Below are 16,057 nucleotides of genomic sequence, written 5' to 3'. Positions count from 1 at the left end.
TCTCAGGTCCCATTTTAGTCAATTGTAACATGCTTTTAATCTAGGTTCTATTGAACAGTACATTTTCGCTACAAGTTGCAGAAGTAACCAGTATGTGTTGCACTAGATGTACAAATTGATGACTGGACTGGGAAGATTCAGCCCTCTTTTTGTTTCTATTTTATTATTTGTATTCACATTTGTCACATTGAGGTGTAGTGTTCAAAAATGTTCTATCATACTGAGCTTTAGTACCGGTTAAATAGAAAGAACTGACAATGACTTTCGATATGAGAAAATCTCTTAAGAGTTCTACATACTCATCTGTAACATTGTGTCAGGACATAAAATTAAACATCAAACAGTGACAGATTACATTCATTACACAGTTTGACCCTTTCAGAAGGAAAGCTTCTAGAATGCACCCTGCCCTGAGTTAACCCTGATATTCCAAATTCTGTGTCAGAAAAAAATCTTATTTCCAAGATTTTAAAAAATGTCAAAATCAAAGCAGACAAGCATGACATGTAAAACACAAATTTTCTTTTAGAATAAATAATTCATAAATAATTGTTGGAAACACTTCAGTAAGATAGGTTTGCATAGTCAGGGTCTGGACAAGTGTAAAGGTCAAAGGTCAGGTTGCAGGTACAAACTCAGGAGACTGGTTTAAGATGAGGTCGTATCTTCATCTCTGTGAACCTGAGTGAGTACTGCCAGCCTGTCCAACTGGACCACTCAACACCATCGGCATAGGAGGCATGGCCTCCACTCAAGTACTGCCCATTGAGGTTTGATGTGTGGCAGTTACGATACCACCATGCCCCCTGATAATATGATGCACAGTTGTTCTCTGATTGATCCTGGTCTCTGTCTTTTGTTGTGAACCTCATTCCAGAGTGCTTCAGTAGGGAGTCACCTAAAAAACAAGCAAACATCACATTGAACGGTGCAGTGCTAATATCTGCAGCGATGAAGCAGTACATGTACTTGTACCTGCTGTCCCAGAGTAGCCTTCTACATTTAGTGGGTATCCGTCCTCTTCGGGGTTCACCGAGTCTCGACCAACAGAAAACTCGGAGTAGTGAGCAAAGGCTGTAGCATTATCGAAATCTGCCATGTCAATACGTAACTCATATCCACCAGATCTGGTGAGAAAGTATATCCTCTGGAGACCTGACACGGGGAGACAGACCGGCAGCGAGACATTTATATTTAAATGTGTAATATTCATCATTCCATCCTCATTAAGAACCATTAGTAGGGTCACTGTGTGTGTTTGTGTGTGTGCGTGCATGCGTGCGCGTGCGTGTGAGAGAGAGAGGTAGAGAGAGAGACCTAGCCAGTGCTCTCCCGTAGTTTTCCCAAATCCTTCTTTGTATGCTTCCCAGCCTCGAAAAAAGCCAACAGACCCATCTTCCCTCCTCTGGATAACCTGCAGATGCATTAAGATTCCATTATTACCAAGGTTAGCAAAGCACAGACTTCAGCGAAGAGACTGAGTGCACATACGGTCCAGCCTCCTCCATCTGTTGTCATGTCACAGTAAACCATGAAACCATCAGGGTCGTGAGTTGGAAACACAGAATAAACTCCATTTTGATTATTACCATCGTCTTGGACATCACTGCAGTCTCGTGGTCTGACAGCTGAAGACAGTCAGAAAATTAGGCATTTACAACAGTAGACACCCTAAACTTGTATCAGCTGTTGAAAATGTATTAGAGTGGATCATGTGGCGCAGTATTGAGGATTACAGTAGTGTAGCAGTTATCCCTATCCTATCCCTAACTCTAAGACAGTGCTGACAGTACAGTACCTCTGTGTTTGCTGTTGCCCAGCAGCTCGATGTTGACTTTATTTAGGTTCTCTGTCTCCCTCTTTAGGCTGAGTAGAGAATCAGAGAACCCTGCTGCCAGCTTCAGCACACCCGAGTGACTCTCAGACAACATCTGCACGTCAGAGACACCAATGGGCACATGTTACTTTATTCATCATATTTCATTCCCATGTAAAAATGACAAGTGCAGTGGGAACCCTAACAAAAACTGGGACTATTGGAAACAAATATGAATATTTTAACAGTATCAGAGCCTGTCCATTCTACATATGCACGTATTGTCAGAACAATAAAGTGTAACCTGAAAGAACAACTACAGGTTGCCAGTGTGTCATTGGACAGCAGGCCATAGATTACAGCTGGGGGCACCTTCGGGGCCTTTGACACATTCAGAGAAGGCCTAAAAATTCTGGGCCAAGTTTTTTTTTTTTTTTTCATAAATTTCTATCTCATTTAATTTAAAAGATACCTTGTGTCTCTTCATTGGCTGCCCGTTAAATTTAGAATAATTTTTAAAACCCTTCTTTTGACCTACAAGGTCCTCAGAGTCCTAGCTCCATCCTACCTGGAGGAGCTAGTGATACCTTACCAGCCCAATAGACTGCTCCGCTCTCAGAATGCTGGTCTACTTGTGGTTCCCAGAGTTTCTAGGAGTAGAATGGGGGGCCGAGCATTTAGCTACCAGGCCCCCCTGCTATGGAACCAGCTCCCTGTCCAGGTACGGGAGGCTGACTCCATCGCTACTTTTAAGATTAGGCTTAAAACCTACCTCTTTGAAAAAGCTTATTGTTACTAATTCTGTAGTTCCAGTTACTATTATAGACAGACAAGTTATCATACTTAGGGGGTTGTCTAATCCTTAGGTTAACATCTTAGCTATGCTGCTATAGGCCAAGGCTGCCGGGGTCCGGAAACATGATCACCTGACAGGCCTCTGTATCGCCGCTTTTGGAACTGCATGATGACTTCCGGCCCCGCTGTATTAATAGTGTGTTTTTATTTCTCCTCTCTCTCTCTCTCTCTCTCTCTCTCTCTCTCTCTCTCTCTCTCTCTCTCTCTACAAGCCGGCCATCAACAGGAGGGTCCCCCTACATGAGCCTGGTCCTGCTCCAGGTTTCTTCCTGTTAAAGGGGAGTTTTTCCTTGCCACTGTTGCTTGTCTGGGGTTAGGCCCTGGGATTCTGGAAAGCACCTTGAAACAATTTTGATTGTAAAAGACGCTATATAAATAAAGATTGATTTGATTCGATTTGTCTTATCAGTGTTCTAAAATTCAAGTTCACATCAACAATGAAAGGGTTACTGTCCTGGAAACATCTTATCAAAATCATTGTCTCTATCAAGGCCTGGTTAGCTGGTTCATTAATCGGTCAGAACTTCATGAATCAATGGTATGACTACAATCTATGTAAATTTACCCAGGCTAAATGTTACTATCAAGTAGTTTAGTAACTTCCTAAATAAAGCTACTGGTATGAGTCAGTTATTGCTTTCGTGTAGGCCTTAAAATCCACAAATATAATGACATCCAGTTCATTTGAAAAAGGCATAAGTATTTTTATGTGGAGTGTTCTGTCTTTAAGTGTTTCTTCAATTTACCGGTATTATGTTTCATACAGTCTAATGCCAGAGCCTGGAAACACAATACACAGAAAGGTCTTTCTTCATCTCCTGCCATGTTTATTGTAAATCCAAGAATGAGATACGCTTTGTCGTGGTTTAATGTCTTGGACTTTGGTGGCGAATCATTGGTCACATCACCAACAGTGTTAATTTTTTTTTCTATTCTTCAAACATCCAGTATTTCTAGTCACATGACTGTGCTCATCTTTGTCATATGTCACGTGAAGAGATCCTGTACCCCCCTGTAAAGCCATAGTGTCCAATCCTGCAGGTATGCCCCACAAAAACGTTGCACTAAACCCTACTAAATATGTACTTTGGGGGGAAATAGTGATGGCTTTTGTGGTTGTCTGTGGTGTGAATGGTCACCTGTCTGAAACAAGGATACACTGGTCATTGAATTTGCCAGGTGTTTGCCCTTCACCTGTCCGTTTTGGTGTTTTGATCATTCACAGATAAACAGACATTAAGTCTATCTAGACTTGGGTGAAGGAACTCAGATGTCATGTTATCTGTGACCTCCAATATCAGTGCAAATAAAAATATTTATCTTAATGCTGACCATAACAATAGATTTCTTTATATGCTCTAATAATAAAAATAATAATAATAATAATTAAAAAAAAAATAATAATACACATACTCTGTAAATTTGTCAGTAACTATGAGATTAAATATGAGACCAAAACAATAATCTCTCAAAGGTTAAAATATTAAGATTGAAATGTTAAAATCATTTTATGAACCTACCAAATCAAAAGTTAAGTTCTGGCCTCACCTGGATAATTCGGTTCTGCTCGCTCCAGAGTCCATCCAGTCTTTGTTCAAGAACACCTTGCCCTCTCTTCAAGGATTCACTTTCCACCCTGAGGTTGTGGGTGTGGCCCAATATAATCTTTAGTTCTTCTGATAGTTTGTGGACTATTCCAGTCTCTTGCCAGTCACCTGTACTGTGACCAGATAGCACTTGTAGCAGGGAGCTCTGCAGTGCCTCCCAGCGTACAAACTGTTCATTGTAGTCTGGACAGTTTGGGTCCAGAAATATGCTGATTGGTTCTCCATCTGTGATGCAAGACACTGTCACCAGGGCTCCAGATTCTCTGGGATTGGTTGTGATTACAGGCGAGAATGATGAAACCCCCTCTCCATTTCTATGACAACATTAATGCAAACATGATAATAGAGGTATAATAGCAAACAGGTCAGACAACAAGTCAGACTGAATTTACCTGTAGACAAAGGGCAGAGGGTACTGGTTCAGGTACAGGATGGCAGCTGTTGTTATGATGATGGCAACTATGATGACCAATGTAACAATGGACCATAACAGGAGACTGCAACATTTCTGAATGCACACACACACACACACGCACACACACACACACACACACACACACACACACACACACTGTTTTCACCATACCTGTTCCCAAAACACTCTATCATCGGTCGTGCTTTATGTCAAATCTATAAAACTGCATCCAAAACATAACAGAAAAAAATTTCCATCCTTTCTGTGGGCCAGCATGTGTGTTTGTAATGGGGGGTTACTGGGAATCAGCAGTGTGAACCATGTGTCTCTGTAGTATTTAGGCTGTAACGCACTCTTATCCTAGCAAAGTCGACAGCTGCTTCAGATTAGAGAAACCTTGAGCTGACAGTTTAACTCCAGATTAACACAATTCAGATCACTGTGATCATCAGTGTCTCCCTGCCTTGTTTTTTACACTTGATATGTCATTGTTAATTTTATATAGATTTATGTTTGGATCATTTTGGGAAGGTAGTGAGACAGGGAAATGCTAATGTAGTAAATCAGGGTAGGGTAGTGATAAACAAGTGGTAAGCTAGGGGTAAAGTAATGTAGGACAGTGATAAGACAACTGTGGGTCAGTGGTTAAAAAAAACATTAAGGCAGTGGTAAAACAGTGGTAATGGAATTGTGAAATGGTTGTGGTGGATTCCACTTGCCACTAAGCGCATCAAGCAATGCAGAAGACCCCACCCACCCACTCCCAGCAGGGATTGGTTACACCTCTGTACACTGAAAACTTTTAAATTGTGAAATGCAGGACTTCCACACTTAAGAACTCTTTCCTTCTCTCTGCCCTCAGACTTCTGAATAGCTGATGGGACTCTATCGCCATGACTATCTACTGCAACAACACTGACTCTTTCCCCAATTGTAGGATTATCCTCTGCACCTTTTCATGAAGAGGTGCACAGACAACAATCCTACAATCCCAGAAAAATTGCCTTTTCTTAACATGAATTTTGGCATATAATTCTTTAAATATAGTGCTCCTTTTCAGCTCGGAAAAAATACATCATTCTGTAGGATCGGGCCTCTACTATCTACAACTGTTGTAGAACTTTACATTAATCAGATTTCTCCAAAATGAGCTGCTGGGCCCACAAGTCCATTGTTTTCAACCATTAACTCGATTTTTCTTTTTCTCTACTAATTTATTCCTTTAAGGGTCATGGGGAGAGTGCTGGAACCTATCCCATCTACATATGGGTGAAGGTAGGGTACACCACTGAGTAAGTCACCAGGTCTTGTAAGCCTTTAGGGTTTGGTCAAAGGTCTCTTTTCAGTGCTCTGAGGATGTCCCTGCCCTGCCCCCTGCTACCAGCACACCTGTCAAGTTTTGTCTCCCCTGGGACTCTAACCAAGAGCCCTCTGCTTCCCAGCTCATTCCCCTACAGACTGAGGTACCACTCTCCTGTCCCATTAACTCCCATACCACATCCAAATTTAGTACCATATTGCAGAAGCTTTGGGTCGGTCATTTGATCTGCCATCTGTCTGTCTGTCTGTCTGTCTGTCTGTCTGTCTGTCTGTCTGTCTGTCCGTCCGTCCGTCCGTCCGTCCGTCCGTCCGTCCGTCCGTCCGTCCGTCCGTCCGTCCGTCCGTCCGTCCGTCTAGCTATCCAATAATGTAAATATTGCAGTTATCCCTTACATTTGCTGGTGTGTAAATAAAAATGGTGGTAAAAGTTGTTGAGTACTGTGACCCTGAATAGAACTTAGACACACCTGAGTTGGATTTGTGAGATAACGGTGGAACAATGGGAAAAGGATGAAAAGCAGTTGTTAAACAATGGTAAAACAGTGTAAGTAAATGTTAATAAAGTGATCAGGAAGGAGTATTTTTTGTGGTGTTAGCCAACATGCTAATGCTACCATGGCACATACCTTGTGTTTGTTTGGTCTTTTGCCATCCAACTCTGAACTGCTGTTGTTCATGATGGTCCATCTGTCATTCAGCATCATTTCTGAATTGCCTGGTGACTGATGGGGTCATAACCACCACTGAGATCATTCACAAATACCTTTGAAATTACTTTCACCTTTGAACTTTGATTGAATATAACTCATAGAACATGTAGAGCTCTTCATAGACAACACAAATATCTTGTTGAACTGAAAACCTCATGAACATTAGTCATTGTCAAGGAGGACCTTATTCACTTTCACACACAAACCTTAACATCAATTCCTGCCTGCAGATCTAATTCTTTTTAAAATTCTTCAGAAAATGTTTTGGAAGATGAATATAAAACAATAAAAGCTGTTCTTAAGATAACAAATAAAGAACATTGTCTTCATTTGTTAACCATAACCAGCACAAGTAAACACCCTTAAACTGACCTCACAGACATGCAGCCTGGTTGATTTTATAAAGGTGAAGAATGTGTCAAAGAACCAGAGAAACGTCTGGAGTGGATTAAAGCTGATCAGCTGGGTGAAGGTTCTCAGTCTGGCTTTGTCAGATTCACTTTGGAGAGACTTATCACACTGTTGTCATGGACAACATAGAATAGCTCATCAAAGAGCAGATTTACCCAATGTAGCCATGTATACAGTGACCCATTAGCACTGCTATCTGTTTGAGAAATGTTTAATGTGCAACACAGACCAACAGACAATAAAGATAACTGCAATTCAACTCTGAACTACAAGAAATACTAAAATGTGATCAACGTTAGAATTTTACCACACTAGAAATGCACGGAACAGTAATTAGAAACAAAATGTAGTAAAAAGTTACCTTAAAGTTAAAGTCTGACTCCAGACGACCACAGCAAAACTCTTTAGCTCTGTTTTCCTGCTGAAAGGAATGTGCTCACATCCATATGGAAATGGATTAAAAGAGAGAGAGAGAGAGGGACTGAATGAGGGAAGGAGGAGGGAAAGACGGGTGGAGGAAAGAGAGAGACCTAGAGATGGAGGAAGGAGAGAGAAGGAGGGAGAGGTGAGGGAGGGGAGCAAGAGAAGGAGCAAGGGAGGGAGGAGAGAAAGAGAGCTAAGGGGAGAGAGGGAAAGAAATGTTTAAGTAGCAACAACCTATCAACATAAGCTCACCACATTTCTGCTCAAATTTCAGATTCTTTCATTGTGCAGTTATTTTTAGTATTTAACATTTAGTTTTATTCATTAATGAAGTAACAGTTTGAGTTTTCTGTTACATGTTCTCAGCTGGTTACCAGAGAAACCAACTGATCCTGACTTTATCCCTTTCACAGGAAATGAGGAAGTCATGCTGAAACTAAGTGCTGCAACAAGGAAGTTGGACAAAGTCTTCGTAGTATGAGCTTTATCAGGTGATGTATTTATTCCTACTGATGTGAAAAAACTGACAGATTCTTCTTTCCAGCCTATTAGTTTGACAGTCAAGTATAAATTCCTGTGAACCTTTGTGAGACGAAACCCAGAGTTGAATAATGCTCAAGCTTTTATTTTGGCAAGGTTTATAGGAAATATAATTGCTATAAGTTATGATTTTACATTGTGAAGACTGGCTGCAAGTTTGAATTTTTTCTTCTTTTGGGTGAAAACTAAAGACTGAACGTTAGATAAGTGTGACAGCATCAAAAAATGGTGAGTCTAAAGTCTGAATTAATTATTGGCTGATTACTTCCATTATGATTTGTTTCATATACTTCGGAGGCCAAAAATAAATTAGTAATGTTACTACTATGACTATTACCACCACCACTTCTACTACTAATAACAATAATAATAATGATAGAAATAACATTTTTTTCCCCCAACACTTCTAACACTTTTATTTTTACTCACTGCACGTTTTGAGAGAAAGTTATAACATCAATTCAATAAAATAAACAATGAAGCAATAAAAAAAGAAAAGTGAGAAGAGTTTTGAAAGGATTCAGGTCTATCTTGAAGAGAATTGTCTTTATCTTGTTACTATGTGTTCTACCATATGTTCCTGTCTTCTCTTAGAAGTACTTTAGAAGTTAGGTATGGTAGAATCTTTAGCAAGTGTAATAAAGATCAGAGACATTCCTTTGACAGGATTGTTGTTTAGATCTCAGGAGCCAATCAGGCTGGAGGTGTTAAACACCCATGGTAAAACGGGACAGCATTGTGGTGGTGATAAGCGTATTTGCATGAAGAATGTGAACTTTGATCTGGCCATCTGGGAAGACAATGGAGAAGAAGGACTGTACCAACATCAAATGGGACTGAAGGAAGAGGACGAGGTCATCCAAGGGGAAGGACTGGATTGGACTGTATGAGCATCTGTGTTTCTATAAAAGACTGGGCCAAGGGATAGTTAGGTTGTCAGACTTCATGCCTTGGCAATTGACTCTGTTATTGTAGGGTTATGAACTGGCCCGGAGCTCTGTAATATTTGTATCTCGAATTGGTTCTATTGTTAAATACATTTTGAAATTGGCATTTTTCTTCTTTAAGTCTTCATTCAAAGAACACGCGGATTAGCAGCTACACATGAGAGGTATTGCGATCCAACAAGAGGAACCAGACCAGGGATGTTTGGAGTGGGATGAGGACGATCACTGGCTTCCAGAAGAAAGGAATACGCTCAGCTGATGGGAACATGGACCAAGCTAATGAGTTGAACCAGTTTTTCAACAGGTTTGATTCTAGCTCCCCCTCCACCAGCTGTCCCAATATTCCTCTGGATAACAATGGGTCCCCTTCACACCTCCCAGAGCCCCTAACACCTCTGCCAACTTATCCCCCCTCACCCCTGCTGACACCCTACATAGATACCAACATGTCACCCATCCCCCCGACAGGACTATCCTTCACATCTAGCCAGGTGAGGAGAGAGCTGGAGAGGCTCAACCAGAGAAAGGCTGCCGGACCAGACGGCATCAGTCCACGAGTGCTGAAGAACTGCTCCAGGCAGTTGTGTGGAATACTGCAGCACCTGTTCAACCAGAGCCTTCATCTTCAGAGGATCCCAGTGCTTTGGAAGACATCCTGCCTGGTCCCGGTACAGAAGAAGACCCATCCTGTGGCACCGAGTGACTACAGGCCAATAGTACTGACCTCCCACATTATGAATGTCATAGAGCGGCTGGTGCTGACACACCTCAGACCTCTGGTGAGCCCCTTTCGAGACCCTCTGCAGTTTGCCTATCAGCCCAAGGTGGGGGTTGATGACGCAGTGATATACTTGCTACAGAGGGCTTACTCCTCCTTGGACAGACTAAACACCACAGTGTGAGTCATGTTCTTTGACTTCTCTTCTGCCTTCAACACCATCCAGCCAAGACTGCTGAGGGCTAAGTTGGAGAACATGCAGATGGATGCTCCCCTTGTTTCTTGGATCGAGGACTACCTGACAAGTCGACCACAGTTTGTGAGACTGCGGAGCTGTGTGTCCGACCCCCTGATGAGCAACACAGGAGGTCCCCAAGGAACTGTGCTCTCCCCCTTTCTGTTCACCACCTACAGAGCTGACTTCCAGTACCACTCTGAGACATGTCACCTCCAGAAGTACTCAGATGACACAGTCATAGTCGGATGTGTGGAGAATAGACAAGAGGATGAATACAGGGACCTTGTGGAGAGTTTTGTTAGGTGGAGCAGGGAGAATCTTCTGCAGCTCAATGTGACCAGGATGAAGGAGATGGTGGTGGATTTCATTAAAAGCAAGTCCCCACCCTCCCCAGTCTGCATTAGTGGGAAGGAAGTGGAAATAGTCCCATCTTACAGGTTCCTGGGTGTTCAGCTGGACAATAAACTGGAGTGGTCCACAAACACTGATGTTGTTTACAAGAAGGCCATGAGCAGACTCTATTTCCTCAGGTCCTTCAGTGTTTGCAGCAGGATGCTCCACATGTTCTATCAGTCTGTCATGGCTAGCACCATCTTCTTTGCTGTAGTGTGCTGGGAAGCAGGCATTAAAGCAAAGGATGCCAACAGACTCAACAAACTCATCAAAAAGGCAGGGTCTGTTGTTGGCTGTAATCTTGCAAACCTGGACGAGGTGGTGAGGGACAGGATGGTGTTGAGATTGCGGACAATCATGGAAAATCCCTCCCACCCCGTCCATAACACAGTGGACAAACTGAGAAGCAGCTTCAGCAACAGACTCCTGCAGCCTCGCTGCTCTAAGGAATGGTACAGGAAGTCCTTCCTGCCGTCCGCCATTAAACTCTATAATTCACCCAAACCTACTCAACAATAATTGTGTAATGTTTATGTTGTAATTTTATTCTATATTTATGTATATATTGTCATGAACCAGCTCAGGGCTCAGACAAAGTAGGGAGAACACACAGGATGGATTTTAGAACAAAGGGAATTTATTGCTGGATAATACAAAACAACAAACCAAAACAGAACACCCAAGCAGACCTGGAGGGAGCCAAGCAAGAGAGTGACTGCCCAGACTGTGGAGCATTTATAGCCCTCACAGCTGATCAGTCCAGGTGAGCTGGATCGCCACTTAGCAGCACTTGGCCCACCCACTGCCTGCAGAAGGGAGGAGACAACAGAGAGGCAGGCAGAGAACACACAGCCAGGGTCGTCACAATATGCTTATAATGCTTATTATATATATATATACTGTATATGTGCTTATTCTGTTTCTATACTTTGTAAATACAAAACCTAGTCTACAGTTATATTAATCCACATTAGGCTGCTACTACAATTCAGTTAAAGTACATCTTGAATCTTGAATCTTGAATTGCATTTTAGGATTTATTCTTCTGAGGAACCACCATTTTAAAGTACCATTTTTTAACTGCGTCTAATATGATATACCGTATTTTCACGACTATAAGGCGCACCTAAAAGCCTAGAATTTTCTAAAAAATCGACGGTGCGCCTTTTAACCCGGTGCGCCTTTTGTATGGATTACGGTAATATTGGTTAATCGCGGCTACCGTAGTCAGTAGGCGTGGCCAAAGTAACAGCAGTAAGAGCGATAAATAGGAATTCTAGTTCAGTCCCAAACCATTGCTGTCTGTAAAGACCCCAAAATGGCTCCTTGCAAGAGACACGCTTACGACACAGAGTTCAAACTGAAGGCTATCAGTCACGCAGTTGAACATGGAAATAGAGCAGCGGCAAGAGAATTTAACGTGAACGAATCAATGGTGCGGAAGTGGAGGAAGCAACAAGACGACCTGCGCCAGGTAAAGAAGACTCAACGGAGCTTCCGAGGAAACAAAGCAAGAAGTGGATTAACAAAGGAACTCCAGCCACTAGATATTGGTGTCAACAGGGCATTCAAAGCTAGACTGCCAACTGCGTGGGAGCGGTGGATGACAGAAGGCGAACACACGTTCACCAAGATGGGGGAAACAGCGCCAAGCAGCATACGCCACTATCTGCCAGTGGATCATAAATGCCTGGGCTGATATATCAGTCTCGACCGTGGTCCGAGCTTTCAGGAAGGCAGGGATTGTCACTGAAATGCCAGACAACACCAGTGACACTAACCCTGATGGCGACTTTGACGAGACGGAGCCGGCCATGTTGGACGCCGTATTCGCACAACTGTTCAATTCGGACACCGAAGAAGAAGAATTCGAGGGATTCCTGGATGAGGAATGAACTGATAAAGTGAGCTTTACGTGTTTCTTTTGTGTGTTAACAACTTAACAAGGCTGGTCATACTGTGAATATGGACATTACCGTTTGAACAACGTTGTTATATTGCTATTGTTATATTGCTATTGCTATTGCTTTGCACTACTTCGAGAGTTCGAGTTACCGTATATTGTGTTTGCACTAACGTTTGACTTACCGCAACGGTACTACGTGATAAAAATGTTGCACTAAATCGAAGATTTATTAAACTCCACTATCCACTTGTGATAAAAATGTTGCACTGCCTGTTATAACTCGCTGTTATTAAACGAACTGTGTTACGCGAAAACACTACGTCACTCGGGAAAAATAATAAAACAGCTGTTTATTCATTTTAGGAGTGAATGGAGTTGTGAGAACGCCGGTTTGTATTCTATTAATAAAGTTTGACTGACTTATCTGACTGTTTTATTGACATTCCTTTTAGCGCAGCTCGATCTAGTGAATGCGTCATGAAACCACAGGCACTACGCGGTTTCTATGCTATGCGCCTTATAACACGGTGCGCCCTGTGTATGAAAATTGTTCTAAAATAGGTCGTTAATTGAAGGTGCGCCCTACAATATGGTGCGCCTTATGGTTGTGAAAATACGGTACTATTCAATACTTTCATTTGCTATATTTTTTGTTGCTTGTTCTCTTGTTTCACATTCTTTGGAGATAATATGTGGTTTTCCACAGTTTGAGTATTTCACATCAGCTGCCAGATCACATCTGCTTTCCTCATGCTCACCTCTATAGCTTCCACAGCTCTGCTTCCTTTTACAATAAGCTGCAATGTTAACAAATTTCTGGCATTTGTAACATGGTGGTATAACATGATATACCCTATAATCTCACATTATATTTTATGAATCCAATTGTGATTGTGATTTGGGGATCATAAAATCAGTTGATTCTATCACTTTCATAGATGATCCACCTTGTCACCATTTCCAAGTTTTCAAATGTCTACTACGTGAGACATTTCCTCCTCTGATGTTTCCCTCCTCTGATGTTATCCTTTAATTTTTGTTGGTCTTCATCAGTATTTCATACACTACTCCACATACTTTAGGTTCTTTGTATTATCTATTTTTCTGATTTTCTATTTGGATATCTTCTTTAACTCCATGACCTTACTTCTCTGTTCCTCACTTTTACAGAGAAGTCTCATTTTATCGAATGCTTCCTGATTATACGACTGAAAGGGAGTATCTATATGATAAATAGGATGGGATCAACTACTGAACCTTGTGGCACTCCATGGTAAACTTTAGTGGGAGCAGAATATTCATTGTTAATATAAGCCAGCTCAAGGCAAACCCTTTTTATACCAAATCTTTTTCCATTCTTGGTAAAAGACTGTGATGGTCAACTGAATCAAAAGCAGCACTGAGGTCCAACAGAACATGAACAGATATCAGTACTTTATTTGATGCTGTAAGGTCATTAGTGGTCTTTCAGGTTTTTCTGTACTATGATGAGTTCTACATCCAGAATGAAAGTCCTCAAATATCCATTTAATTGAGGACCGCATTCTTAAAAGGGAAGAATGGATTAAAAGAAATTCCAAAAAATTATGGAGGTAATTTTGAGAGAATGTGAAAAAAAATCTGAAGATGAGAAGTGGATGGCTTGTACAGACGGATGAAGATCCTCACCACACCACAGAATCCTGCATGGACCACCTTAAGAGGTGCAAGTTCAAGGTTTTGTAATTACCCTTTACAAGCTGTGATACTGGCCAAAGGGAGTACTAACGGCATAGTGTCCAATCTTCTGCTCTGTGCCCTTTCCCTTTTCTGTACTTTTGAAAATGTAAAAGATGAAATTAAAAGCAATTTTCTATTGGAGATCGTTCCAGCTTACTCACAACACCTCCTTCTTTTTTATTTATTAGACAATATCCTGCTACTCTGATACAGCAGTGTGCAGTCACAATTTCCCCAACTGTATCAAATGTAAAATAAGACTGACATTTAAAAATACTACTGCAGTTATTATGAAGCAGAAAAGTGATCCAGGTGAAAGAAAAATCTTGAAAAATAAATCTTGGTTTAAGATAATTAAACTAGAATTCAATCAAGAGGCTTCTTCAGATCTGTGAGAAGTGATTTGTGTAATAAAACATTTATAAATGCAGTGCCATAAATGATTCTTATATGAATTCCAAAGCTCACCAGGATGATATCAGCACTGCTATTTAAAGACACAGCACCATGGAAAATCGGCGCCCTCCTCACTGCAGGAATGTTGATGAAAGTGTGTGTGACAGCCATATAGATAAAAACACTCAGATCGATGTCAGTGTGGCTGCAGCTGCACAACTATCTACCAACACCTGTGCTTAATAATAAAATATTTAAATTCCATAAAACATCAAAGCTGAAAGCAGTAACATAGGTCCAGCAGGACAGACATGCTGCAAACATTTTACTGTTTTTTTTTTTTTACTCTTCTCACACATTAGTTATTTCTAGTTTTGTGGTATTGGTACAGCGGTAATAATCAGAGTACTTAAAGAAAAAGGCCTTAAACTAGCATTCCTGTTAAACTGTGAATTGGATTTAACCTGACCAATCTGTGGGTTAGCTTCTATGTACTTGTCTGACACTCAGGTATTTGGGTTCTCCCCGATTACTAAATCTTATCTTGAGTGTTTCTAATCCAGTTTTCTTCCATCTTTGGTCATCCTCTCTCTCATCTCTGTTTCCCTTTCTGGCCCCTCCCAAATCAGGTATATAAGAGTTGTGCATGTCCAACTACATCCATCTTCACTTTAAAATGGCTCCTAAGAAAGTTGAAGCAAAAAAGATGGAAGTGAAGAAGACAGAGGTAAAGAAAGAGGACTCTGCTCCTCCTCCTAAATCTTTAGAAACAGATGCAAAGCCTCCTGAGATAAACCTGAAGGACATTGTGGTGGACTTCACTGCAGATCAGATCGAAGAATTCAGAGATGCTTTTACGTTGTTTGATGAGACACCAACGGGTGAGCTGAAAATCACGTTTGCTCAGTGTGGTGATGTGATGCGAGCGCTCGGACATAACCCTACCAATGAGGAGGTCTTGAAGCTGTTGGGCAGGCCAAAAGTGGAGGAGCTCCACATCAAGCTGTTAGACTTCGACACCTTCTTACCCATGCTACAACACGTAGCCCGATCCAAAGAGCAGGGAAGCTTTGAGGACTTTGTGGAGGGTCTGAGGGTCTTTGATAAGGAAGGCAATGGAACCGTGATGGGGGCAGAGCTCCGCCATGTCCTCTCTACTCTGGGAGAGAAAATGACGGAGGATGAGGTGGATCGGTTGATGGTGGGTCAGGAAGATTCCAATGGACACATCAATTACACTGAGTTTGTCAAACACATTCTGGCTGGTTAGAACCTATGAATGTGTTCTGGTTCTGAAAGACATTTGTGTTGAATAAAAGAACATCTGTTCATCTTGCTATGACACTCCTTTTCTTTAAATACATTGACACTTTTAACAATTGGTCTAGTTTCATGTTCACCCTCAGTTATATGATGGTACAAATGACATATTTACAAATGGTATCAGCTATACACGACTACAGGGAGCCGCTACTGTTTTAGAGGAGAGTTTTGACTGCAAAAATAGCCCCTGGAAGCTGTGCAAAACTGCCATGACACACACACGTGCGCATTTGCACACACACACACACACACACACAATCCCTTTTGCTCTTTTTGAGACACACATTTTCTTACCCCAGCAGCTAACATTGATTTGGTAT

The 16,057-nt window shown here is 41.6% G+C and overlaps 2 protein-coding genes across 3 annotated transcripts; one reads left to right on the top strand and one right to left on the bottom strand.

The window, feature by feature from the left end:
- Positions 1–26: 26 nt before the first annotated feature.
- LOC101067075 (fibrinogen C domain-containing protein 1-like) lies at positions 27–7,593 on the bottom strand. 2 transcript variants are annotated; one of them, XM_029829772.1, is made up of 9 exons: positions 7,496–7,593; positions 6,640–6,735; positions 4,671–4,786; positions 4,220–4,592; positions 1,799–1,931; positions 1,492–1,628; positions 1,318–1,414; positions 976–1,155; positions 27–898 (listed from the first exon to the last, which is right to left on the bottom strand). In XM_029829772.1, the coding sequence occupies exons 2-9, from the start codon at positions 6,715–6,717 to the stop codon at positions 636–638; spliced, it is 1,377 nt and encodes a 458-aa protein (XP_029685632.1). In that variant the 5' UTR covers positions 6,718–6,735; positions 7,496–7,593; the 3' UTR covers positions 27–635. The 2 variants fall into 2 exon arrangements, with proteins under 2 accessions (XP_029685632.1, XP_029685633.1); XM_029829773.1 differs by having other exon boundaries at positions 6,640–6,756; positions 7,496–7,587.
- Positions 7,594–15,078: 7,485 nt separating this feature from the next.
- LOC101065484 (myosin light polypeptide 6-like) lies at positions 15,079–15,751 on the top strand. The gene has a single exon (XM_003978278.3). The coding sequence runs from the start codon at positions 15,091–15,093 to the stop codon at positions 15,682–15,684; it is 594 nt and encodes a 197-aa protein (XP_003978327.1). The 5' UTR covers positions 15,079–15,090; the 3' UTR covers positions 15,685–15,751.
- Positions 15,752–16,057: the final 306 nt, after the last annotated feature.

The sequence above is a fragment of the Takifugu rubripes genome, chromosome 21 (genome assembly GCF_901000725.2).
Source record: "Takifugu rubripes chromosome 21, fTakRub1.2, whole genome shotgun sequence".
NCBI lineage: Eukaryota > Metazoa > Chordata > Actinopteri > Tetraodontiformes > Tetraodontidae > Takifugu > Takifugu rubripes.
Note: the sequence above shows the minus strand (reverse complement) of the source record. Positions and strands in the feature narration are given on the sequence as shown.

Bases quoted from the DNA above. Each gene is read 5' to 3' on its own strand.
- LOC101067075 (XM_029829772.1), bottom strand. From the start codon at position 6,717: ATGATGCTGAATGACAGATGGACCATCATGAACAACAGCAGTTCAGAG. The intron at 1,932-4,219 runs GTGAGGCCAGAA...TCTGACGTGCAG, and splicing joins AGCAGAACCGAATTATCCAG to ATGTTGTCTGAGAGTCACTC. The intron at 1,156-1,317 runs GTCTCTCTCTCT...TCCCCGTGTCAG, and splicing joins TACGGGAGAGCACTGGCTAG to GTCTCCAGAGGATATACTTT.
- LOC101065484 (XM_003978278.3), top strand. From the start codon at position 15,091: ATGGCTCCTAAGAAAGTTGAAGCAAAAAAGATGGAAGTGAAGAAGACA.